At 42.6% G+C, this 27,817-nt stretch overlaps 1 protein-coding gene and 1 pseudogene across 2 annotated transcripts; one reads left to right on the forward strand and one right to left on the reverse strand.

Annotated features, from left to right (window-relative positions):
- Positions 1 to 118: 118 nt before the first annotated feature.
- GLO1 (glyoxalase I) lies at positions 119 to 27,740 on the reverse strand. Its single transcript, XM_081094937.1, has 6 exons — positions 27,566 to 27,740; positions 10,317 to 10,399; positions 7,049 to 7,189; positions 5,861 to 5,928; positions 4,019 to 4,108; positions 119 to 790 (listed from the first exon to the last, which is right to left on the reverse strand). Exons 1-6 carry the CDS (start codon positions 27,647 to 27,649, stop codon positions 702 to 704), a joined length of 555 nt encoding a protein of 184 aa, XP_080951063.1. The 5' UTR covers positions 27,650 to 27,740; the 3' UTR covers positions 119 to 701.
- LOC308521824 (thymidylate synthase-like) lies at positions 13,016 to 13,912 on the forward strand (annotated as a pseudogene). The gene has a single exon. The product of its transcript is annotated as a thymidylate synthase-like (transcript).
- Positions 27,741 to 27,817: the final 77 nt, after the last annotated feature.

Consider the following 27,817-nt stretch of genomic DNA (forward strand, 5'->3'; position numbering starts at 1 on the left):
CAGGATAGTTGGGAGGATTCAGCAAGAGAAAGCATGTTGACAGCCTAATCTGGTGTTTGCAAACCCAGGAAAAATATTCCCACCCTTCTCCCCATCCCCGAAATAAAGAGGTTAGTCCTTGAACTTCGAAAGCACTTTATACATAAGAAGAAATTAGTCTTTCTGTCAGCATCCTCCTCAGCATGATTCTGAGTTCCTCCCAAGAGTGCCTTCTCTCTTGTAAAATAAACACTTTATACTATTTGAAGTGCACATCAAGTTTTGTTTTTGTTCAGGGCTCTTTACTTTCCACTGTGAAACGTTATTTCTGAGGACTGAAACCCCAGAAGGAAACATGTTAAGTGTGTTTTTTTAAAAATGATGATTGAAAGGCAGACATGGAGAGAAGTCAGGTTAGGAGGGAGAAGGCAAATGCGGCCTCTGAAGGGAACTGTTCTAATTATTACCTAAAAAACTAATGTTACACAACCACATTCAAGGACACAAGGCAAAGCACTACTTTAAAAACTAGAGGGACTGATCAGGTCGGTGAAAAGCACAGTTGACACAGGAAGGGAAATGCACTTAAAAATAATTTGAATTGAGACAATGAACCATCAGTCCTCGATGCTTCTGTTATCTGAATATATCCAGTTTCCCTGTCTCTCTGTTTTAACTCCCATGGTATCTTTATGGAATCTCAAAGCAGTATTCTCACAGACCTAAATAATAGTTATCATTTTGTTAGGATTCAAAATTTCAATCCAGTAGCCATCAGGATCTTGAATAAATGCCAGGCCTTTCATTTTACCTGTAAAATGAAATGATTTTCATTATTAAAAAGACTTAAAAAAAAAACTTTAAAAAGATTTTTGTTACTTCAAATTTAATTTGCATTCTTTATAGTATTAATTTTTAAAAATTCTGTTGTCATTGTTGCCCAAATGCATGTTTTTTGGAATGACTAATATTCTATCTTCTACACATAGCTGGAAACCAACTCTAATGAAATAAACTGTGGGACTGAATACATCTTTTAGGTAACAGGTGCGTCCCTCCTCTTTACAATATCACTTCATGCTACCAGCTGAGTCATTACAGAAATTGTCTTATATTTTTATATATATTTATATATATAAAATATATATTTTATATATAATTGATTTCAGAGAGGAAGGGGGAGAGATAGAGAGATAGAAACATCAATGATGAGAGAATCATCGGCTGCCTCCTGCACCCCCCCTACTGGGGGGGAATCAAGCCCACAACCTGGGTACGTATCCTTGGCCGGAATCAAACCTGGGACCCTTTAGTTCATAGGCAGATGCTCTATCCACTCGGCCAAACTGGCCAGGGCAGAAATTGTCTTATTTTAGAGGAAGAAGAAAAGAAGGAGGTGCTGGAGGGAGCAGGTGCTTGAATCATACAACCCCGTGAAGACTATTCTGGGAAACCCAAGGTCTGCCAATCTGGTTCATTCTCACGGGAATTCATAACTGTGGTTGAAAGGCTAGTAGGCCTAGCAAGTAGAGCTGTTTGCTTAAATGGAATATTGACCTTGGAAATTTATGGGACTAAGATGCTGAATTAGTTGACTCCTATCTCTAGTTCCTTTCCCCAAAATCACCCCAGAGGAACATAGCAAGTGGGGGGCGGGGGAGTAAGAACCCCTTGGGTGATGGTTGTGGAGAGGAATTGTGGGGATGAGGTAGGGTGACTGTTTAACTGGTCTATGTGGAAGGGGGTACTTTTGGCCTGGACCATCATGGCCGTCCATCATGCCTGTGGGAGAATAAACAGAAAGAGTTTTGTTTATTTGATTCTTGCTCCTCCCAGTGGCTGGGGCATCAGCACCACCCCCACACCAGGGGGAGGGAGTGGGAGAGGGTGCGTGGTACTGGTTCAGATGTCCTCGGGAGTAAATAATGGCACCGGACACAGAGCCTGTGGGGAACTGAGAAAAACACGTGGGAACCGATGATCCCCTCCAGCCTTCACTTTCCACACAACCAGGCTTAGGGGGTGACAATCTCAGGAATGTCTCCTAGTAATACTGCTAATATGTAGTCCTGGAGGGACAAAGCAGGAAGATCTAAGCAAGAGACTTGTTCTGCGGAATGTGAGGTGTTTAATTGTCATTTTCAGTGCCTAGGGATTTCTGCCCAGCCCACCTTCCTGTCACTGGGTTGTCAAGATTGAATCTGGCTTTCTCCTCACTCACGTTGCCTATGGGCTGGGATACCTAATATTTGCAATAAAAAATATACCCCCTGAGTCCAAAATAACAAGAATTTGAGGAACATAACCATAAAATAAACAATGGATTATAGATTCAAACAGAAGAACAAATATTAGACCAATGGACCAAGAACAATTAAACATGTAAAAGTGATGAGGAATATGAAATATAACCAATATGAATCAAGAACAAGAAAAGTTAAAGGGCCCAGCTCAGTGGTTGAGCGTTAACCTATGAACCAGGAGGTCATGGTTCCATTCCCAGTCAGGGCACATGCCTGGGTTTTGGGCTCGATCCCCAGTGTGGGGAATGCAGGAAGCAGCCAATCAATAATTCTCTCATCACTGATGTTTCTGTCTCTCACTCCCTCTCCCTTCCTCTCTCTGAATCAATAAAAATATATTTAAAAAAGAAAGAAAAGTTAAAGCAATCAAGCAAAACTTAGGAATCAAAATGATAAGAGCTGAAATAACACAATAGATGAGAACACAAAAGATGACTATCAGAACAGATACATTTGAGAAAAATATTCAATTTTTTCTCAACTGGTATGCCAGTTTGAGGAAATCTCCTAGAAAGAAGTCAAGGAAAAAGAAATAACAAATTTTAAAAGCTTCCAGAACAAAACAGAAGACAATATACGAAAGAACACAAATCAGCCGTCGCTAGTAGCTCAGTTGGTTAGAGTGTCGTCCTGATACGCCAAGGTCGTGGGTTCAATCCCGGGTCAGGTCTCATACAAGAAGCAACTAATGAATGCATAAATAAGTGAAACAACAAATCGATGTTTCTCTCTCCCCCTTCCTCTCTCTCTAAAAATCAATAAATTAAAAAAAATTGAAAGAATACATATCAGACAGCAGATTTTCAACAGCAACATTGGAAAACTGAGACAATGGATTTCTATGTCCAAGATTGAAGAAAAATAATCCTAAAATTTTATATTCAACAAAACTGCCATTTGTGTCTGAAGGCATGGTTCTCAGGCATACAAAGCTTCTAAAGTTTGTCTCACAAACCTTTTGAAAACAGTTTGGGTTGAGGTACTTAATAAAGGGACAGAAAAGTCTTTAAAATGCTGTAAGAGACGTATGGAGAAAAGGTGATCAAATACTTTGAAATCATACTAATTATCTTTAAAAAATAAATCATATCCAAGTCTAGGCAATAGTAACATGATGGGAGTAAAAGGGAACAGGTTCTTTTCCTGTTGGGGAAGATATCTGGATATCAAATCTTTTAATTGAAATTAAAAGAAAGAATTAAAATGAAACAGTGAAGAGTTTCAAATGAAAATTGAAATAATAAATTATGATGGCAGAAACAAATCTAAGTAAAATAAATTATACTACATGTGAATCCAACAAAATCTTGACATATACTATTTCAAGAAACATATATAAAACTTAAGGACATGCAAAGGTTGTAAAAGGTGAAAAAGAAATACCAGGCCATTATTAACTGAAGAGATTTGGTATAGTTATGTTAATATCAGATAAAGTAGACTTTAAGGAACTTATTTGGGGTGGCTAGATAACACCTGAGATAGAGAATGAGGTGGGGTCCGAGGGTAGGTGAGGAGCCTAGGTCTTTGATGGCTCCCATATCCTGTGTCTAGTCCCTTGGGAAGCACCGTAGTCGCTGTCTTTCAGGTCCTAAATAAGCAGGTATTCTTCCAATAACTCCCTTCTTTCATGAAGCCGGTTGAAGTATAGACTTCTTCAAGTTACTTGCAACCAAAAGGGTTTTACTACAACTGTGCCCTTCCCGTGGGTGCTCAGTGAATGTTCTATAACTCACCATCGTCAGGCTTCTTCACAAATTTGACTCCCAGTTCTTCAAATCTTTTGCAAGCACCGTGTACATCAGGAACTGCAATTCCGATGTGACCTTCGGTGACCACCCCCAAAACAAGGCAAAGAGAAGGAAGAAATCATTACAACAGGGTGGCCAAGTGGCTTCCAAAATTAGTATATTTCAAAACAAAAGGCATCCAAAGACAGACTGAATCAAGTAGGTTAGAAAACCATAATATACAGGGTGAAGCAAAAGTAGAATTATAGTTGTTGATATGGAAAATAATACAATAATTAGTAAATAAAAATATAAAGCCAAAGCCGGTTTGGCTCAGCGGATAGAGCGTTGGCCTGCGGACTGAAGGGCCCCAGGTTCGATTCCGGTCAAGGGCATGTACCTGGGTTGCGAGCACTTCCCCAGTGGGGGATGTGCAGGAGGCAACTGATCGATGTTTCTCTCTCATCTCTCATCGATGTTTCTAACTCTCTATCTCTCTCCCTTCCTCTCTGTAAAAAATCAATAAAATATATTTAAAAAATATATATATATAAAAAAATAAACTTTCATGTACTCATAACTGTAAACCTACTTTTGCCTGGCCCTGTATTAAAGAATAAGAATCTAAGTCTAACTGGCTGGGTATAATAAATTAATTAGTTGCTCTGAATTATAAATTATTGAAAATAAGGCCAAAATTGACTCATATATTAAGAATAAACTATTAAGAATAGGTTATTCAATCTATTAAGAATAACCTACACAAAAGAATAATCATTTATGCATACTTAATAGGTTTGTGGTTGACAGTGACTATATAACAGCCAATTTAAGCCTGCAATCCCATTATCTTGACTGAAAGGACTTAGTTCAAAGCAGAAGTATATGCTAGCAAAAATCAAGATTATTATTCACCACAGCTTTTGGCTTTTACATTAAAAAGTCTACTGAAGCCCTGACCAGTTTGGCTCAGTGGATAGAGCGTCAGCCTGTGGACGCAAGGGTCCCAGGTTCGATTCCAGTCAAGGGCATGTACCTTGGTTGCCGGCACATCCCCAGCAGGTAGTGTGCAGGAAGCAGCTGGTCGATGTTTCTCTCTCATCGATGTTTTTAACTCTCTATCCCTCTCCCTTCCTCTCTGTAAAAAATCAATGAAATATATTTTTTTAAAAAGTCTACTGGAAATATAACACAGAGACTGAAAAGTAAAATCACTGAGAGTAAATGTAATGTTTAGAATGAGATTAAACAACTCCTAAATAAAATTATTTGTGAAAACAAAAATAACAATAACCCTACTCCTAATAAATTACTTATACTTAATGCTTTAGATCTGTTAGAATCATAAAAAGGAATGCAGTGCAAACAGCATACAAATCCATCTATAATAAAAGCATAATATGCTAATTAGACTGGACAGCCAAACGACCTTCCGGATCTCATTCCAGACGAAGCTGCCAGGGTGGGGGCTGAGGCAGAGGCGGTTAGTGGTAATCAGGCAGGCAGGTGAGCGGTTAGGGGCGATCAGGCAGGCAGGTGAGCAGTTGGGGGTGATCAGGCAGGCAAGCAGTTGGGGGTGATCAGGCAGGCAGGCAGAGTGGTTAGGGGCAATAAGGCAGGCAGGCCAGCAGTTAGGGGCATCAGGCAGGCAGGCAAGCAAGTAGTTAGCAGCCAGCGATCCTGAATTATGTCTGACTGCCACGGGATCAGTCCTAAACGGGCAGTCGGACATCCCCTGAGGGGTCCTGGATTGTGAGAGGGTGCAGGCCAGGCTGAGGGACCCCTCCCATGCACAAATTTCATGCACCAGGCCTCTAGTATATATTATATACAAGTAGGGAAACATACCAAACCCTCGAGGGTCTGAGTTGCCGCTGTGGTAACTCTGGGTCTCATCCTCCTCAGTGCCCCAATTGCTATGAAAGGAGGGAAAACACAATTACAAGGGACCTGTAGAACAGATATTCTGAAAAAAAAGTTGCAACAATCTGTCTTTGAAATCTTACCATAGATATTATTTGATATACTTGGTCTAATCTCTGCTGTTATAAATATTAAGTTTTCAGCTACAGAAAGGGCAAATGGACAAAGTATGATTTTAACTAGACTCAGGAGACTAAACCAGGCACCTGGATAGCAATGACAAAAGCAACTATCACTTACTGTGCTCAGTGAAATCCTCATAGCAGCTCCATGAGCTATATTAGGGTATCTGCATTTTAAAATGAGAATGTCACTTATGGAGGTGATATAACTTGTTCAGAGTCACAGAGCTACTGTCAGAGTCAAGACTCACGTCTAGGTCTGTCTGATTCCAGAGCTGTTTTGAACCAGGGGACACACTAAATCACATATCCTGAAACAAATGCTGTTTATTGGTTATTAAAGAGTGCACAGAGCCCTGGCTAGGGTGGCTCTATGGTTGGAATGTCAGTCCAAGGACCAAAGGGTTGCAGGTTCGATTCCTGATCAAGGGTATGTACCTGGGTTGCAGGTTCGATCCCAGCCCCAGTCGGTCAGTTGGGGAGTGTTCAGGAGGTAACCAACCCATGTGTCTCTTTCACATCGATATTTCGCTCTCTTTTTCTCTCTCTCTTTCCCCTACTCACCTACCCTCCCTTCCTTCCACTCTCTCTAAAAATCAATGGAAAAAAATGTCCTCAGGTGAAGATTAACAATAATAACAAAACAGTGCACAGAAACAACATAAAGAATAAAAAGAGGAATACCTATTTCAACATTTTATGAAGAGTTAGTTGTAGTACTTAAACATGTGTTAGCTATAGTTTGGCAAATATCTTGCCATTTCAGTCTTAGATTCTCTACCTAAAAAGCAAATGATCTTACTTGTCCTACCTATGCCACAAGACCAATACAAAGACCAAAAGATCCATGAAAAAATACTCAAACATCCTGTTACAAATGCAAAGTGGTGAGGTAGACCAGGTTTGAATTAGGCTGGTAAGGGAAAACAGTGTACAAAAACAAGCCTTTAAAAAACATAGAATATATAAAAAGATAAAAACTCATACTCACTGTGTCAGTTCAAGTGTAGCCTTTCTGGAGAACACCCATGCTACCTTTTCATCTTTATCTTTTGGGATGTCATTTTTATCCTCATAAGCCAAGAAATAGAGTGAAAATTTCATGGTGGGAAAATCTAATTTTTGGAGTAGCCTGAAATTAAACAACAATCCTGAATCAATAACAACAGGAAAGGTTGATTCATACTAAAATCAACATAACAACATTCAAGTTCTACTAAGAATAACTCTGTAATAAGGCCATTTTCATAGGAAAAGCAAGGTAAGCCAATGAAAAATATCTCATTTAAAAAATTTATTCAGCCCTGTGGCTCAGCTGGTTGGAGCATGCCCTGTGCACCAAAGGACTGCAGGTTCAATTCTCTGTCAGGGCGCTTATCCAAGTGTTGGGTTCGATTCCTGGTTGATGGAGGTAGCCAATTGATGTTTCTCTCTTTCTCTCTCAGATCAATAATAATTTTTTTTAAAGTATCCTCGGGTGAGGATTTAAAAAGCAACATCTATTCATCTGTAAATATCAGTGAAATAAAAATGTAAAAATCAAACTTTTATAATTCATCACTTCTTCAAATATCAATTCTTCAAATATAATGAAACTTAGCCAGAATTATGGTACTTGTTTATAAATGGCAAAAGATACCTTCAAAACAAAATTTTATTTTTACTGAAAAATACAATGTGTTACTTTACTGTCCTTTCAGGTATATGACATTCAGTTAAAGAAAATAAGTGCATTGAAAGTATGATTGTCTAATCACTAACCTGGACATCTGAAACTAAATCAAAATAGCCCAGCCCATGTGGCTCAGTGGTTGAGCACTGACCTATGAACCAGGGGGTCAAAGTTCGTTTCCTGGTCGGGGCACATGCCTGGGTTGTGGGCTTGATCCCCGGTAGGAGGCATGCAGGAGGCAGCTGATCAATGATTCTCATCATTGATGATTCTATGTCTCTCTCCCTCTTTTTTTCCTCTCTGAAATCAATAAAAAAAAAATTAAATGTAAACTATAATGGAAAAATAAAACTTAAATTAAAAATACTTTTTAAATAAATAAATGTATTGAGTTTTTACTAAGCCAAAACTCCTAGGGAAAAGATTGAGATCTGCGGTAAGAAAGAAGGAAGGACAGATTACAAACACAGAGGATGTGACTGTCAACAATTAAGTAGTTAACAATATCAAATACTGCAGAAAGGTCGAACAGGACTGAGGCTGGGAACAGGTCACCAGACTCGGAAAGGTCCTGTGAGGCAGTCTCCGCAGCATGGGGCAGCAGAAGATGGATTGCCTGCACTGGGAGAGAACGGGAGGGGAGCAAGTCAACAGCAGCGTGATCTGCCTTCACAGATGGTGGCTGATGATGGGAAGGAGGGTCGGAGAGCAGAGGGCAAGAATTATCTTAGAATAGAGACGACTTAAGCTTTTTTGTAGGTTGAGGAAAAAGAGCCAGTGGAAAAGGAGAGACTGATGTGAGAGAAAGAGTAGACAAATTATTAATCCTGAGGTTTTAAAAAAGATCAGTGAAGTTATGGCCTATAAAGTGAATTCAGAGTATAAAATTATTTTGCAAGGACTAGGGTAGTATGAGGATGCATATAGTTTTCTTTAGATTAGGATTAAATGCTCCAAGATGACCACATCTATAATAATACAAGCATAATATGCTAATTAGACTGGACAGCCAAATGACCTTCTGGACGTCATTCTGGATGTCCTTCCAGATGAAGCAGTAGCAGTGGGGGCCAACGCAGAGGCGGTTAGGGGTGATCAGGCAGGCAGGCAGGTGAGTGGTTAGGAGCCAGCGGTCCCGGATTGCGAGAGGGATGTCCTGCCAGTTTAGGCCCGATCCCTGTGGGATCGGCGGGATCAGGCCTAAACCAGCAGTCGGACATCCCTCGAGGGGTCCTGGATTGCGAGAGGGTGCAGGCCGGGTTGAGGGACCCTTCCCACCCCCATGCACGAATTGCATGCACTAGGCCTCTAGTTCATAATAAGAGGGAATGACTAAAGCATAACAAATGAAAAGTTTCTAGAGTTCTGTTGAAATCTTTTGATTATCGCTGCTATGTAACATGCCCTGGCATATATGCACTGACTTACCACAAATAAGATTTACTCTATCTGTTTATAATAAAGAATCCCAACACCTCAAATACTGCAGTCTGACTAAGCAGACTGCAGAGCCTTGTAGACCCATCAGGTGGGAGATGCAGCACCTGACCCTGCTGAAACTTGCTTTTCTCAGCTGTGCATATCTTTCAGGACAAGGTCACCCCCCCCCCCCACTTGGGGGCTCTTAAAAACAAGGTCAGCGTTGGAGTTCATAGGAACCTGGCTTCAAATTCGGGGCTAGTACTTAATGTTTAACCTCTGGTTCCTTCCTTCATATGTTAAAATGGAGACTTAAGCTACCTTATAGGCCTACTCTGAAGATGGAATGAAATACTGTGTAAAATGCCTGCAAACAGCAAGTGTGCAATTAGTTTGGTTTCATTCTGTCTTTTAAATATGCCATGAATATATGCAAAATACTTCTTCTGAAAAAAATTACAAGAAATTGTTTACAGCAATTATCTCTGGGGAGAGGGAGGCTATTACTTTTCATTTTGTATTTTTCTGAATTGGTTGGATTTTTAAAACAGAGACATATACTGTATGAACCAAATTTTTCTCTTAATGTCAATGGAGGTTATCCAGACAGTAAATGAAAGATCATTTTATTTTTTATTATCAAAAACAAACAGAAAACCTCAAATCAAGAAAAGTAAGCTCTGGGAGCCCGCCCCCGCCTTTCCTTCCCCCTCTTCTTTTCTTCTTCTCTCCAGGAGTTACCTTTGCTTTTCTCTCTCCTAAGCACCAAGGGCCCTTCTTTTGCTTCTGAAACCTGTTTCCTGAGTAAACTCATTCATTTTCTAAGTAGTATGTCTTTATATGTATACCTTTTCTGAAGTAAACAAGAGGCTAAAAGCGGCTCTCACATCAAAAGGGTCTGGGCATACTAAGGATTTAACTGACAGTTCTCGAAGAGAAGGGAATTAGAGAAAATACAAGTATTGGTGTCTCGCAGCCCACTGAGCTTGGCTGGGACAGAGGAACTTGACAGAAGCCCTGACAGCAGTCCCAGACAGCGGGCCAGAAGGACTTCTGTGATTTATGAAGCAAACTTTAACCCATTTTTAAAAATAGATTTGAAAGCATTGCCTATATTTGCAAAGCTGTGTATTTAAACATCACAGGCGCCAATATAGAGTTTACTTACGTCATTCCAAGGACTCTAGTATAAAAATCCAAAGACTTCTTAGGATCCTTAATCCGCAGCATGGTCTGCTGCAACAGAAAATCCTGAGGAGAAACAGCACATATCAAACACCTTCCGGTTTTACCGCTTGTACCACAGTCCCCCGCTGTAACAGTGTTTAGGAAGAAAACAACTTTTTGTCCCCCCTGTCCACCATGGAAATCATCTAGAAAGTTTCCATACCTACTATCTACAACTTGGGCTCTCTGCCCAAGGGTATTTTCTGGTCACAAGGGTAGGCAGGCCCCAAGTGCCAGGGAGTTTACAGCCCAGGAATGACCCTCAACCAATAACGGATAAAAACCCTGGCTTCCTTGCCCCTTAGTGGGACAATTCTGAGGCAGGTTCCAGCTTCTCAGAGGCTTCCCAGCAAGACCCAGCCCAAATACCCGCACTCTTACACACTTTTTATCACCTCTGTTCCCCACTCCAGAGATTTCTTAGACTACTTCCCAAATAAACTACCGAGAACCAAACCCCTATTTCCAGTCTGCTTGTGGGTGTCCCAAACTAAAACAGTGACATTATAAATAAAGAATCCAATCACTGTAAAATTTGTTGAATGAAGAACACACAAGAACTATTTATTGGTAATCACAGCAAGGAGTTACAAGATCCTAAACTCCTAAATAACTAAAAGCGTAAAATTACTGTCTCAATTATTTCTATCCCCCGAGATTTTGCTTCCCAGCAATTGTCAGTGTGGCTCAAGTAGCCACAAAAATTCTCTATAAGTTTTAATGTTTTTCTATGCTGCCATTTACTTGGCATAGTGTAGTGATGGCGAACCTTTGAGCTCAGCGTGTCAGCAATTTGAAAAACCCTAACTTAACTCTGGTGCTGTGTCACATATAGAAATTTCTTGATATTTGCAACCATAGTAAAACAAAGATTTATATTTTTGATATTTATTTTATATATTTAAATGCCATTTAACAAAGAAAAATCAACCAAAAAAAAAAAATGAGTTCGCGTGTCACCTCTGACACACGTGTCATAGGTTCGCCATCACTGGCATAGTGCGTCAGAATTCCAAAGCTCACCCAGGACTACCCCTCGGACCTGGGCCTGTGCTAGGATCCAATGAAGGGCCCATTGAGCCTGCCAGCTCCCTGCCCATTGGGTGAACTTGGAAATTTACTACTTTAGACTCCACCTCCCCAGAGGGAGCCCTTCTTCTGAACACATTTTATATCCCAATCAGCCCCCCGACATATGCTGCAAACTTCAAAAAATAGATACCGGTCCACAAATCCCTCAAAAAGACCTCCTTAACCTGACCTTTAAGGTTTTTAATAATAGAGACGAGGAGACGTAAATCCAAAAACAAAGGCGAGATCAGGCCAAGGCTGAGGCCCATTAGGAGCCTTCCAGCTCCTAGCCACCGCTCTTATGAACCCCAAAGGAAGTGCCGGTCCTCCAACTGCGGGTAAGTCAGGGGCTAAGCCTCCTCCGGGCCCATGCTTCAAATGCAACAAGGAAGGACACTGAGCCAAGTCCTGCTCAAACCCGAGACCCCCGCCTGGGCCCTGCCCAAGGTGAGGAAGGGAAGGCCACTGGAAATCAGACTGTAGTCTGGCCCCTCCGGGGCAGACCTCAGCCATTCCAGCCTGGCCGCCCTCTGGATCCGGTTGGGAGCTCCCAGGCCTCCTGGGACTGGCCTCTGAAGAAGCTGCCCTCGGACTTACATGACCAGATCAGAGCCTCGGGTAACAACTGTGGTGGCAGGCAAGCAGATCTCCTTTTAACGGACACTGGGGCCACTTATTCTGCCCTCTCTGAATTCGCTGGGACCCTTGTCCACTCCTCAGTCTCTATTATGGGGGTTGACGAATTAGTCTCACAGCCATTAGCCACCTCACCTCTACACTGCATCTTACTAAATTCCCCCATTGACTCTTTTCTCATTCTACCTCGGTGCCCGGCCAGGGCTACCATGTATCCCCTCATAAAGCCCAGTTGTCCCAAACCACAGTCACCTACCTCAGTTTCACTCTCTCACCCCACAAGGCCGAGCCATTCCTTGGACTGTAAATGCCTTATCTCCTCTGTGACTGTCCCCTCCTCTGAACAAGAAATTTTCTCCTTTCTCAGGCTCACTGGGTACTCTCACCTCTGGATTCACAACTTTCGTCTTCTTGCAAAGCTCCCCTATGACATGACATGGCAAAGGGTCCCCCTCACTGAGCGTTTAGATCCCAAGGCCAACATTCTCACCCCTTTAATGCTTTGAAAAAATGTGAATCTAAGAAATGTTGGCTGTTTACCTTTTGGTTTTCATTGAAAAAGTAAGGTTTCTAAGAGTGAAGAATTCTAATACATTTTAAAGAAAAAAAGAATATTAGAGTAGAAATACTTAATGGAAGGTCTGAGGCATGGTTATACATTTTTGAAGGACATAGAAAGAAGGTCTGAATGCTAATTTGAAAGTGTGAAATTTGTGAAGGTTGTGTATGTGATGAGAAGGAAAAGAGAAATGTTGAAAGTTCTAAAGTTAACTATTTGCAAGAATTGTAAAAGGGCCATTTAACTCTGAGCAAGAAGGTGAGGTTTCAGAGAGGCGGAGTCGATGGCGCCCAGACAACCGGAAAAGAGGCGCCTGCAGGAGGTCTGGCCGCCTTCCCCACCGTTATCCCCGAACCCACAGCTGCTCCCACACCATGCCCACCGCCGCCGGCTCTGAGCTGCCCCTGCCCCCGCCACCGCCCGCCGCGCTGGAGCGGGCACTGCAGTACCTGGGGCAGATCGAGCACATCCTCCCCTCTGGCTTCCTTAAGGACGACCGCACCGGCACCGGCACCCTGTCGCGCTACAGCCTGAGAGATGAGTTTCCTCTGCTGACAACCAGGCGTGTGTTCTGGAAGGGTGTCCTGGAGCAGTTGCTGTGATTTATCAAGGGATCCACAAATGCTAAAGAACTGTCGTCCAAGGGAGTGAGAATCTGGGACACCTCTGGGTCCCGTGACTTCCTGGACAGCCTGGGATTCTCCAGCAGAAAAGGAGATTTAGGCCTGGTTTATGGCTTTCAGTGGAGGCATTTTGGGGCAGACTACAAAGATATGGATTCAGATTATTCCGATCAAGGAGTAGACCAACTGCAAAAGGTGATTGACACAATCAAAACCAACCCTGATGACAGAAGAATCATCCCGTGTGCTTGGAATCCAAAAGATCTTCCTTCGATGGCCCTGCCTCCAAGCCATGCCCTCTGCCAGTTCTACGTGGTGAACGGTGAGCTGTCCTGCCAGCTGTACCAGAGGTCAGCAGACATGGGGCTAGGTGTGCCCTTCAACATCGCCAGCTACGCCCTGCTCACCTACATGATCGCACACATCACCGGCCTGAAGCCAGGTGACTTTATGCACACTTTGGGAGATGCACACATCTACTTGAATCATGTTGAGCCACTGAAAATGCAGCTTCAGCGAGAACCGAGGCCTTTCCCGAAGCTCAAAATCCTTCGAAAAGTTGAGACAATCGATGACTTCAAGACTGAAGACTTTCAGATTGAGGGGTACAATCCTCATCCGACTATTAAAATGGAAATGGCCGTTTAAAGTGCTTTTAAAGGAGTTGTTTGAAGGATACTGCCTTTAGGGGTTGGAATGGATGCTTAGGTGAAAATTCTTTTTTGTTCTAAAGAAAGAAGGAAGTAGGTCAAAAATCAGTTGGTAACTGTCAGTTATTACTCATTAACTTAAGACTGTTACCACTGGCAAATATAGCTGTACTGACTCTCTTAGTAATAAAAGGCCTTAACTGAATGAGGATGTATGAAAATACTGAGATGATGAATAAAGTGAAGAGAGTAAAAACGCACATACTTTAAAAATATGTACATGCATTTCACTCCCACATTTGTATGGTTAATGATTTTAAGAATTATAAGTTATTCCCTCACATTTGAGCAAGCTGAATAACAACACCAGTTATGATAATGTATGGTTGGTGTGGTTATGAATATTTAAAGTTGTTTGTTTTATATATTGTTATAATAAAGAAGAGTTCTGCATTTAAAAAAGAAAAAAAGAAAGTGAGGTTCCAGTCTACAAGGCTGGCAGGACAAGGTTGCTGGATACTTCCTAAGCTAAACCAGAATATTCAGAAAAACAGCAAGGATTAAGGATCAGTAAAAAAAGAAGTTAAGCCAACGAGCGGCAGATTATAACCTCAGGAAATTTAAAGTACTAAATCTGGCTGGTCTGAGTGCAGTGTCCATCCATCCTGGCCCCTGGCCTCAACGGCTCCTTTCCTTCTCTTTCTCTTTTCCCTTGGATAACAGCCCATTCTAATATTCCCTCCCACTTTCACTGCAATAAAATCTCAACCACTCATCTGTCACCCCTTATCGGTAGCGCCATGGCGACTACCCTCTCAGCTTGGAGTGAGGAACTAGAAAAAGGAATCTCATACCCTTTAGTCCACCTCTTCTCCTTATACCTTTCAGCTTGTCTCCATGATCAGGGATATTTTCTTTCCTCTGTGGGGAAAACACATACACCTGTCTCCCCACCAACTGGACAGGGACCTGTACTCTCATCTCTCACCCAATGTAGGTGTGGCCCCCCAACAACCAGTCTTTGCCTGTCCCCGTAACCCGCCGTATCCTACACAAAAGGGCAGTCCAGATAATCGCTCTCCTCATAACCCTGTCTCAGGACCTACAAGAAACATGTGGATGCCCAACAAGGGGCAAAACTGGGGAAACAACAACCTCACCCCCAGGGTAACCTGTTCTCCCCTTTCATATCACTAGTGAGGCAACTGAGACCCCTAAGCTTTTCCCCCCTAAAAATAACATCTAGGTCTCAGTTGTATTTCAGCTCCAGGCCCAGAAAAGCAGCAAAACCAGACAAGCGATGCTGTGGCAGCCTCAGGACCAGTTTTTACCTCCCAAGTCACTCAACAGGACCGCTCTCAAGAGACTTCACCAACCAGGCTCTTGGGGAATTGCTGCTGCTGCACCCACTACTATCAAAGTCCATTCCCCTGTGATCTCAACGTCCAGACTCAGCAGGAAGCAGTTACAGAAGACATGCCCTTCGCCCTTATTCCATAAAACAAAAAGTCTGGAATGTTAGGTTTGATGGAGCAATTGAGTTGATACCCTTCCCCCCGGAACTGGCTTTTCAGGTCATTTCACTAGGGACATTCCCTTTGCTGAAGACCACATTTCACTTGCGGTGACCACATTCCATTCTCTCTCCTCTGGGTATGCATAAAGAAGTCTCCGCCCAGAAAAAATCCCGCGAAAAGTCCTTTAAAAGCCGTTGACTCCCCTCACTGGGTGCTGGAGCCATCCTGGCTCAGTCACCTGGTGTACGGTTGATCGAATAAATTCGTAATCCCTCAAAAAAAAAATTACTGTCTCTAATACCATTGTGAAACTATCCAATTTAAAAATCAGGAAACAAGAGATGTGACTTAACTGATAAAAGGGTACAGAGAGTATAATAACTCATGGAGTTAAGATTATCATTAGCATTAATAATTTGCCTTGGGATCTGACATCACTAGAGGGTTTACTTGCATTAGGTACATACTATGAGGTATTACTGCCCGTAGGTATTAATGTCCACATTTAATAGATGAGAAACATACTCAGAATGATTAAATGAATTGCCCCCAACTTTCTAATGCTAAGCTCAGGTCTTCTTCTACCTCAGGTATCTTCCAGACCAGCAGTCTCTTAACTATGTTGGTACTTCCTAACACATTTTTATTCTAGTCATAACCAAGGACTTAACAAATAGGCCTGAAAACTCTGACCTTTTTCTTCACAGCCATACAGACATATCCCCCCAAAACTCACATCATCCTATATAATAAAAGGCTGTTATGCAAATTGTCCCCTCAGGAGTTTGACCAACCAGGATTTGACCACTCACTATGACATGCGCTGACTACCAGGGGGCAGCGTAGAACGAAGGAAGGCCCTGGCCGGCCCTGATCGCTAGCCAGGCCTAGGGACCCTACCCGTGCACGAAATTTGTGCACTGGACCTCTAGTATACAATACAAATACATGTGATTCATTCAGCATCATTAGGAAATTATATTTTTATATTTTGCTAAAAATTTATTTTTAATCCTTACCCAAAGATATTTTTCATTGATTTTTAGAGAAAGTAGAAGAAAGAGGGAAAGACAGAAATATCGATGTGAGAGAAACACATCAATCAGTTGCCTCCTGCATGCGCCCGGACCAGGGTCTGAGCTGGGGAGGAGCCTGCAACCAAGGTACGTGTGCCCTTGCTGAAATCGAACCTGGGACCCTTCAGTCCACAGGCCAACGCTCTATCCACTGAGCCAAACTGCCTAGAGCTATTTTGCTAAATTTTTAAATAACAAAATTGTACTTTTATTACAAGCATTAAAATTCTCATTTAAAATAAAACTAGATTAAAAACTGTCGTAATACCCTGATCTTAAGGAATGTAATAACTTAATTCTTCATTCACAGTTTATAATCGCATAGAAGGCAGTTGGCTCTGAAGTTACAGTTCTAGAATATCTGGACAGCTTTTCTCAGTCAGGTGCCACATTCCTAAAAGTCTGTTCCAGCAATCAGCTGGAAAAGAAAACAGCAACTACTGACATCCAGGCACTAGCCTGGCACTCACAATTAGGCTTTGATTTCTCCCGTTGAACGTAACTGCAAATATCCCTACAAAATTGCTCAGCGACTGCAATGGAGTGATACCAAAATAACAGCCACAGAACCAATTCCACTTCCTACTCTTGTTCCAGCAGAGATTAAAACAGGCACTGTGAACCCTACAAAAATAGCAAATATTCCTCTCAGCTAATGTGAGTGACTGCTGCTTCTCTCTCAGTTACAACAGTTGCCTGAGGCTGGCTCCAGGCCACAATGTAAGTACAACCAAGGCAATTATAAAGGCTGTCTCTGGCAGGCCTCACGGGGGACAGTTGCCTTCCTCACACCACACGTGGTGCACAGCCAATACTCTGTAGTCTCTGGAGGGAGTTGCAGGCAAGAACTAAAATCTAAAGATGTTCTTGGTTATTCTATGAAACACTAATTGCTGCTGTGAGGAACTTTGCAGATGGAATTAAGGTTACTAATCAGCTGACCTTAAAATAGGAAGATTAGCCGGGATTATCCAGCTGGGTTCAATGTACTCTAATGAGATCTTAAAAACTTGTATAGGAACAGAGAAAAGAATGAAATAAGGCAAAGAAGATAGAAGCAGAGAGGTGTGGCAGGAGAGGAAGTCAGATTCCAAGGGTGAGAAAGATTGAATGTGCCACTGCTGCCTCAGAGATAGATGTAGGGGCATGTGTGCAAGGAGTTATGGATGGCACCCAGCTGAAAGCCAGCAAAGAACTGGGACCTCAGTCCTACAACCGAAAGGAACTGAATTCAGCCACTAATCTCAAAGAATCTGGAAGGACTTCCCTCCAGAGCAGTGGTTCTCAACCTTCCTAATGCCTCGACCCTTTACTATAGTTCCTCATGTTGTGGTGACCCCCAACCATAAAATTATTTTCGTTGCTACTTCATAACAGTAATTTTGCTACTGCAAACAGTATGTAATTATATGTGTGTTTTCCGATGGTTTTAGGCGACCCCTGTGAAAGGGTAGTTTGACCCCCAAAGGGGTCATGACCCACAGGTTGAGAACCACTGCTCCAGAGCCTCCAGTAAGAGATGTAGCCCTGTCAATACCTTGATTTCAGTCCAGTGAGGCCATGTCGGACTTCTAACCTATAAAACTGAGATAGTAAATCTGTGTTGTTTTAAATCATTTACCAGTAATAGCAAACTAACACATCTCAATGTAAGCCCGTAACTTGTTGAGGTAGGGTTCGATCTATTACACAGGTTTTTAAAAATTATTTGAAATGTTAGTTACTACTATATATAGAAAACCCAAGCTATCTACTTATCTGCCTTAAGAATGTACGATGTGATACAGTTTTATTTCTTCCTTCTAATCTGTATGACTGTTATTTCCTTTTCTTGCCTTACTATACTGGCTGGAACTTCCAGCATGATGTTCAATAAGAGTGGTGACAGCAGACATCCTGGCCTTGTTCTCCCAAATTAGGAAGAAAGCATCACCATTATGCACAATGTTAGCTCTAAGATTTTTATAGATGTTTTTTATCAAGTTGAAGACATTCCCATTCCTATTATTTTCTGGGGGAAAAACATCATGAATGGTATTGAATTTTGTCAAGTGCTTTTTCTACATCCATTGATATGATCATATTTTTCTTCTTTAGCTTCCTAATGTGGTGAATTACTCTGAGTGATTTTTGAATATAGAACTAGCCTTCCATACCTGGAATAAACTCCATTTAGTCATGGTGTGTAATTCTTTTTATATATTGCTGAATTCTATTTGCTAATAATTTGTCAAATATTTTTATGTCTACAGTTGTGAGGGATATTGATTTGTAGTTTTTTCTTTTTGTACTGTCTTCATCTGGTTTTAGTATGTTGGTAATACTAGCTTTATAAAATGACCTGGGAAGTGTTCCCTTCTCTTCAGTTTTCTTGAAGGGACTGTATAATTGATGTCAATTCCTCTTTAACGTTTGGAAAAAAATTTCAGTGAAATCATCTAGGCCTGGAGATACGCTTTTTGGAAGATTATTAATTATGAATTTGATTTCCTTATGTTATAGAGCTATTCAAATTATTTATTTCACATTGGGTAAGTTATGACAGCTTTGTGTTTTCAAAGGAATTGTCCCACTTCATGTAAATTGTCTAATTAATGAACACAGAGTTGAAAATTGATGACTTACTGCCTTTCTGACACCCGTAGTCTGTAGTGGTAGTCCCTATTTCATTCCTGATGTTGGTATTTGTGTTGTCTTTCTCTTTTTTTTGCTGTCTTGCTCGTTTGTCAATTCTCCCCCCCCCCTCCCGCCCCCCCAAGAATCAGCTATGTTTAATTGTTTTTTTTCTATTTTCTGTTTTCAATGTCATTGATTTCTACTCTGTTATTCCCCTCCTTCTGCTTCCTTTGGATTATTTTGCTCTTCTCTTTCTAGGTTCTTGAGGAAGAAACTTAAATGACTGATTTGAGACTTTTCCTCTTTTCTAATGTATGCATTTCGTGCTATAAATTTCCCCCCTTAGCACTGTTAGCTGATATTCCTCTTTCATTTTTGTAAAGACAGAAAAAGGCCTCTCCTTTTCTTTGCTGTGGTCTTCCACAGCATCTGGTAATTAAACCCCAAGACTATTGGCTCCTCTGATTCAAACAGTTCCTTTGTTCAAACTCAGCCAGATAAGCTACTCTCAAGGTTGCAATCTTTCATGTCCCTTCTCCCTGCTGTTTTCACAACTCAGGGGGAATTCGCATCAAGGAGTTTCTAGTTAGTAGAAAGTTCCCCTCTCCTTTCCCCTTCAAACAAACTTCTTTTAAACTCTTCATACCTTTGTTCTAAGTGTGTTTTACAGGCTTGGAAGAAATACTGATAAGACACCTCTCTAGGACATCTGCTGGACTGTCTCCTGGAAAGCAAATAAACTAACTTTTCAAGACAACCCCTGGTATCTGCTCAACTTCAACACAATCCCCCTCCCTTCCTTGTCACTTAGCAACTGCAATTGCTTGCTCTTTAAAAACAAAAGCCACTCTTTGGTCCCTACCCTGTATTGACTAGCAATAGTTGGCCCTTCACTCCCTTGGAAAGGAAAATAAATTTCCTCACTGTATTTCTTATCTCAGTTATGAATTCTTTCACAGTCTGCCTCACCAGCCAAAGTCTTCAATGTATTTTTAAAATTTTTCCCTTGAGAATTCTCTTGACCCATGGATTATTCAAAAATGTATTATTTAGTTTCCAATTGTTGGAAGGTTTTCCTGTTATGTTTCTGCTACTGATTTCTAGCTTGATTCTATTATAGTCAAAGTACACATTATTTTAATTATTTTAAAATTGCTCAATTTGGTTTTAGGGCCTGTGACATGATCTACCTTGGAATATTTTCTGTGGGCACCTAAAAAAAAGTGTCTTCTGTTATTATTGGGTGGAGTGTTCTATAAATGTTGATTACATGTTCTTGCTGATTAGATCTTATTTGCTGAAGGTGTTGTTAAATCTACTTGCTAATTTTCTACCAATTGTTGAAAGAGGAGTATTGAATTCTCCAATTATAACTGTAGATCTGTCTATATTTCTTCTTTCCATTATATCAGTTTCTGCATCACATAGTTTCGCAGTTCTGCGGTCTGGTGCAAACACATTCAGGACTGCTATGTCTTCTAGGTCAATTGACCCTTTTATCATTATATCATGTACTTCTCCATGATCATTTTCTTTGCTCTGGAATCTACTTTGTTTGATATTTGTATAGGCACTCCTGCTTTCTTTTGATTACTGTTTGCATAAGATATATTTTTCCATCCTTTTACTTTAACTTGCCTCTATCATCATTATATTTGAAGGGAGTTTCATGTAGATAGCATGTAGTGGGGCATATTTTAATTTTCCTTTCAGCTTGAAATATAATTCACATATAGTACCATGTAAGTTTAAGTATACAGCATAATGACAACTTACATATGTTGTATAATGATCAGCACAAAAAATTCCATCATATATGGATAAGCAAGGGCATGTTTTCCAATTTACTCTGCCAATCTCTGTCTTAATTGGTATATTTACATCAAATGTAATTAATGAAACATTAGGGCTTAAGTTGGCCATTTTTGTTTTGTTTTCTTTCTTTTTTGTTAATCCTCACCTGAGGATATTTTTTCCATTGATTTTTAGAGAGAGTGGAAGGGACGGGGAGAGACAGAGAGAGAGAAACAGCGATATGAGAGAGACACATCTATTGGTTACCTTCCGCGTTCACCCCGACTGGGTCGGGGATCCAGCTTGTAACCCATGTATGTGCCCTTGACCAGAATCAAACCTGAGACCTTTCAGTCTATGGGCTGACGCTCTAACCACTGAGCAACCGGCTAGGACTATTTTCTTTCTTTTCCTTTGCCCTTCTATAGATCACTGGAACATTTTTTTATAATTCCATTTTGATTACTCTTACATGTATTTCTCTGAATAGCTTTTTTAGTGGTTGCTCTAGGTGTTTTGTTATATACAGGGTTGGCAGAAGTAGGTTTACAGTTGTATGTGAAACAGTTTATCCTTGTATTATTATTATTTATTTATTTAATTATTGTATTATTTATTATTATCATTAACCTATGTTTGCCCACCCTTGTATATAAGCAACTTATCACAGTCACTTGGTGTCATTATTTATCGGTTTGAATTAAGTATAGAAACCTTACCTCTCTTTACATCCCTTTACTCTCTCATTTATGATTTTCTTAAAATACTTCTGCTGGGTTGGGGTAGAATTTCAGGTTTCCCATGTTTCTCCACTGACACAGCACAGGAGGAAAGCTTGTTACTTCCTGGTGAGATGAAAGTTCTGGCTCCCTACTCAGCCTTCTCTGACACCACCCTGGCAGGGGTAGGTTAGGCACCTCATTGTTGTACCTTGGGTAGACCAGATTCCCCATTCAGCCATTGCTGGTATAGGTGGGGCTGCGGCCATAGTTTTTTTCTGTGGTGCTTGGTTGTAGCAGAGCAGTTACTGTCTAAACAGTGGTTCTCAACCTGTGAGTTGCGACCCCTTTGGCGGTCGAACAACCCTTTCCACAGGGGTCACCTAAGACCATCCTGCATATCAGATATTTACATTACGATTCCTAATAGTAGCAACATTATAGTTATGAAGTAGCAACGAAAATAATTTTATGGTTGGGTCACAACATGAGGAACTGTATTTAAAGGGCCAGAGCTTTTAGAACCACTGGTCTAAAAGTTTCTGTGTTATCAGGAAACTAGAGGCCCGTTGCACAAAAATTTGTGCACTCGGGGGGGGGGGGGGTCCCCCTCAGCCCAGCCTGTGCCCTCTCACAATCTGAGACCCCTCGGGGGATGACCACCTGCTGGCTTAGGCCCGCTCCCCGGGGCATTGGGCCTAAGCTGGCAGTCAGACATCCCTCTGGCTGCCCGGAGATGTCCACTTGCCAGCGGGGAGCAAGCCTAAGCTGCAGTCGGACATCCTTAGCGCTGCTGAGGAGGTGGGAGAGGCTCCCACCACCACTGCTGTACTGGAAGCCGTCAGCCTGGCTTGTGGCTGAGCAGAGCTCCCCCTGTGGGCGTGCACTGACCATTAGGGGGCAGCTCCTGCATTGAGCGTCTGTCCCCTGGTGGCAGTGTGTGTCATAGTGACCAGTCAGTCCCAGTCTTTCTGCTGTTAGGGTCAGTTTGCATGTTACCCTTTTATTATATATGAGAGAGGCCTGGTGCATGGGTGGGGGCTGGCTGGTTTGCCCTGAAGGGTGTCCCAGATCAGGGTCAGGGTACCACTGGGGTGCCTGGTCAGCCTGGGTGAGGGGCTGATGGGTGTTTGCAGGCTGGTCACATCCCCTTCAGGGTGGGGGTCCCCACTGGGGTGCCTGGCCAGTCTGGGTGAGGGGCTGAGGGCCGTTTTCAGGCTGGCCAAGCCCCCCTTCCCCCCCCCCCCCCCGGCAATGGAAGCTCCCAGCCTCTCCTTTTTTTCTTTTTTATTCTGGGATTTATTTACCTTCTATAATTGAAACTTTTTAGCCTTGAGAGGAGCTCAGAGCTGGCCAGGGTGGGCTGGAGGGAAGCTTGGCTTCCTCCATCGCCAGGGGCAACCCAAGCCTCCTGCTCGCTCCAGCTCCGTGGCCACAGCCTGCTGAAAGCAGGTATCTGGGGTTTATTTACCTGCTATAATTGAAACTTTGTTGCTTTGAGTGGAGCTCCAGCAGGCAGGAAGCTTGGCTTCCTCCATCATTGGGGCAAGCAAGCCTCCTGCTTGCTCCAGCTCCGTGACTTCTGGCCGCCATCTTGGTTGGTTAATTTGCATATAGTTGCTCTGATTGGTTGGTGGGCGTGGCCTAAGGCATAGCAAAGGTACAGTCAATTTGCTTGCTTGTCTTTTATTAGTGTAGATATTGCCCATTTCCTGGTCCTATGACTAGAGAGAGAGGCTTTCCTTGGGCTTTTTTTGGTCTGCACCCATTGGCTTTTCCAGATTGCTAGCTTTGTTAGCTCCACGTCTGGGCTATATGAGGCAAAAAGAAAACGGAGGAAACTCACTCCCATGGTGTTCTTAGGGTCTCAAAGTCCCTAGCCAGTCTGCCTTCTTCTCCTCACCTTTCAGTCTCCGATGTTTGTTTTACATATAATGTACTTATCATGAGGAATAGGAAAAAGTATGTACTCTCCATTCCCAGAAGAAGTCTACAAATGGATTTTATACAACTGCCCCCAACAATGTTTGGTCACTATATGTCTGTTCTCAGGATATATCAAAACTTGCCAAGAAGCCAATAAAAAAATATTCTTTAAAAAATAAAGTATCAACAGCAAGTACATATGGTTGGTGCATACTTCTCTAACTTCACTTTTTTCACTACTTCCCTAAACTGGTAATCTCAAATGTTTTTTATTTCATACCCTTATGAGTTCACAAGAAGCATGCACCCTCAATAAATGGATATTTACTTTAATTATGCACAAATATACTAATAAAATACATATATTATAAAACATATTTACCAAATACAAATCTTTACAAGGTGAGAAAAACAAGTGAACATAATGAGTGATCATAATTTCTTTGAGCATCCCAATGACTGCTTTGGGTACCTTCCCCTCAACTTGCACTGCCTATAACTTCATTACCTGTAGGTCCCTGCATCATTTTTCTGATGTCATTGTGCTTTTATATATACTACTAGAGGCCTGGTGCACGAATTCGTGCACCAGTGGGGTCCCTCGGCCTGGCCTGCGGAATCAGGACAAAACCGGCTCGCCAATGACCTCTGAGGGGTCCCAGATTGCGAAAGGGCGCAGGCAGGCTGAGGGACCCCACCGGTGCATGGTCAGGGCCGGGGAGGAAAGCGGGAGGATGGCCAGCTGAGGAGGGACCATGGGAGGGTTCCAGGGCATGTCTGGGCCGTCTTGCTCAATTCTGATGGGCCAGACCCCAGCAGCAAGGTAACTTACTGGTCAGAGCGTCTGCCCCCTGGTGGTCAGTGCACATCATAATGAGAGATTGAGCGGCCTTAGCACATCGTTTGCATATTATGCTTTGAGTGAACGGATGACCGGATGACCAGACACTTAGCATATTAGGCTTTTATTATCTAGGATGATTCTCTCTGCCTAGAACAGTCATTCGTCCACCTGGCTATTGTCCTTTCTTCCTCCTTTCCATTCTTTCTTCCTGTTACCTCTGCATCCAACTCTACTTGGCTACCTCCTTTGTATTTGGTAAAACTCAGCTTAAATGTCACCATCCCTTAAAGTTTCCCCAACTCTATCACCTGCCACTCCAAATTACTGTAACAAAGGACATTGATGGGAACAGTAGAAAAACTGATTTTAGATTACTACCTGGGAAAAGAAGTATTTGGCCTTTTGAAGAAAGTTAGCCAAATAATATAGCCCAGGACATGGTCAGCTGTGCATTCTTTTGTCTACCTTTATGACAGAGATGCAAATGATTAACAAGTGAGTGGATTTTCCACCCCTGCTGCTCTCTCCTTTTCAAAGCAACCCTCAGCACTTACCTCACTTTCTGGAAGAGCCTTGTAGGTGTCCTCATCACCTCATGCTTGGATACCTCCAATCTATTCAACAGAACCCTGAATGGTTCCTCACTACTCATATAAATCCAGCTTCCGTAGATGTGACATTCAAAGCTTTCTCCATGATCTGGATTCAACCTACCATTCTAGCTTTCTCTATCCACTGCTGCACTGCTTAGATCAGCGGTTCTCAACCTGTGGGTCGCGACCCCTTTGGCGGTCAAACAACCCTTTCACAGGGGTCGCCTAAGACCATCCTGCATATCAGATATTTACATTACGATTCATAACAGTAGCAACATTACAGTTATGAAGTAGCAACGAAAATAATTTTATGGTTGGGTCACAACATGAGGAACTGTATTTAAAGGGCCAGAAGGTTGAGAACCACTGGCTTAGATGACCCGGACTTCAACCAAAAACACATAACTTCCCTCTCCAGAACCTGCACCACACCACACTGCACCTTTCTGATATCTCAGCACATTTTTGCTCAGAGGTGTCTTCCACCTAGAATACCCTTCTATGTAATTCTGTCTCCCATGTGGCATTGGAATCCCATCCATCTTTCCAGGAATGGGCCCACCCCCACCTTCTGCTTGAGCAGTCCCGGATCCCCACAATTGAAATGCAGCCTTAAACTGTATAACTTTTCATAGTGTTGAGAACACCAATGCACTTTATCATCCTAGTAGCCCTTTTTATGCTCCTTTTACAAACTCAGCCCAAGTGCCCTGCTAAAGTCACTGCAGCCAGGGATGGAACTGGGGATTCAAATGTAGGTCTTCAGACTCCAAGTACCCTGTGCACACACCATATCACAGACGCTATCGTCAAGAATTTCTTCCTCCTGTGCTCCCAGGGTGCATTCTAATTTTAACAGCACGTTACTCCCAGTTCCATTTTATGTTAGAGTTGGTGTATATTTGGTGAAGGGACCTCATCTTGTTCATCCCAGTATCCCCAAACATTCTTTATATATAGCAGGTAGTCAGTAATCAGGCTGGATTTAATTCATTTAGGTTTTTAAATTTACTTCATCTCAAGTTCAAAATTGGTGCTGAAAACAGTACTCCAGAAGCCAGAGTGGAGGCTAGGAGTGTGGGCTCCTCCCTGAGCAAGTTACTCAATACCTATGTGCCAGTCTCATTTGGAAAAATGGAGATAATGCCTGCTTCACAGGATTGTTGTGAGGATTAAATTAAGTAATGTACTTAAGACAGCAACCCAGGACCTGACACTAATATATATATAAGCTGCTACTATAGATTCCATTTTATGGTACCCCATATGGTAGTACCTCAAAGGTAAAAAAAATTCTGATTTCAAAAAAGAACTACTCCAAATCACCAAGAGAAATTTAGACTATGAGAAGTGTAAATTAAGAATGCAAGGAAGTGTACTGAACAAATTTCATAAAGATCTCCCTGAAAAAAATTTACTAGCCCAATACATAAAGTCCCCAGTTAACTGGGAAATTAATATATGCTGAACAACTCTATGTGAAATAACTAGGTATTATTATTAGAAGGTATACAAGTGAGATGAGTGTGAGAGATTTTATATATATTTGCCTAAGAAGCAGATGTTAGTCAGAGGCTTTAGCAATTACAGGTGTATGACTACTTCGCCCTGAAGGCAAAGAGCAAGGAGGGACCACAGTCATGCACCCCTCTTAGAGGGCTGCATAAAGCACATTTAATCCTCAAGGAATTTAGAATTTCCCCAGCCCATTGAATAAATACACGAAGGCGTTTACTGACACTGATGAGTACTAGAACCGCGCCCCCCTCCCCACCTCCAAGCGACTGCTGTGTCTAATCTTGACAACGCACCCAAGTACCACACCTCAGTGAGTTAGTTACACTGACTCTTAGTACAGACATGTTAAGCAAGCTGGACGGATGAAAGCCTTCGTGTGCAACAGGTCATTCTTCCACCGAGTAGATCGGTGAAGAAATTTCTACGATTCCTTTCGGATCTAAGCTCCATGATGCTGTGATCTCTCCTAGGGCTACCTCGCACAGGCAGGGCAGAAGGCTGGCTGTGAGCATAGAAGCGAAGGAAAAGCGAAATTCTGGGCGCGGTTAAAGCCGAAGCGATCAAATTAGCTTCTAGGAGTGGAGCCTGGAGCCAGGGCAGTGACGGAAAAGTGATGCAGGCTGGGAGAGGCCGGTATGGACAGAGACCTTCGAACCTGGGTTGGGAGTTAGTTCTGAAATTGCTCGTCTTATCCGCCACGGTTACTGACCTTGGGCACACGCACACCCACAGACAACGGATCTGACTCAGTTAGTTGTGGCTTCCAGTTAACATCCCCATATTAAAAAGTTAATGCAAGTTGGGTTGCAGGCTTTGAAACAATCTGAAGAACTGGACCCTCTCACGGAACCCCCATTGAACACCATTAGCCCTTTCCCCAGCCCACTTCGGCCCGTCCGAGGCGGACAGAGTTGCACAGGCGGTCGAATGGGGTTCGAATCCAGTCCGAGCCGGGCCTGGCTGAGCCCGGGGATCTGCTCTATCTTTGGACCCCAAAGGCGCCACGCTGGGCCCCCCACTCGGGAGAAATAGGTTCTGCGCCCACCTTGGTGCTGGGGTCCGGGTCCGAGCAACAACCGAGGGCAGCCTGGTCGGTAAGGCCGCCTGACGCGGGCTGCGGCTCTGCCATGGCTGCACTGCTGTATCACGGACGAGGGTACCCGGGAACGCGGCGAGCTCCACACTCCGCCCAGCCGGTTGCCTCCACCAGCCACGGCGCCACGCCGCGGGGCGGGCTCCCGCTGCCTTCCAGCCAATAGCTGTGCGGAGAGCAAATTGGTTCTGTGCTGATTGAGTG

This window comes from Myotis nattereri, assembly GCF_964212035.1.
Source record: "Myotis nattereri genome assembly, chromosome: 6".
NCBI lineage: Eukaryota > Metazoa > Chordata > Mammalia > Chiroptera > Vespertilionidae > Myotis > Myotis nattereri.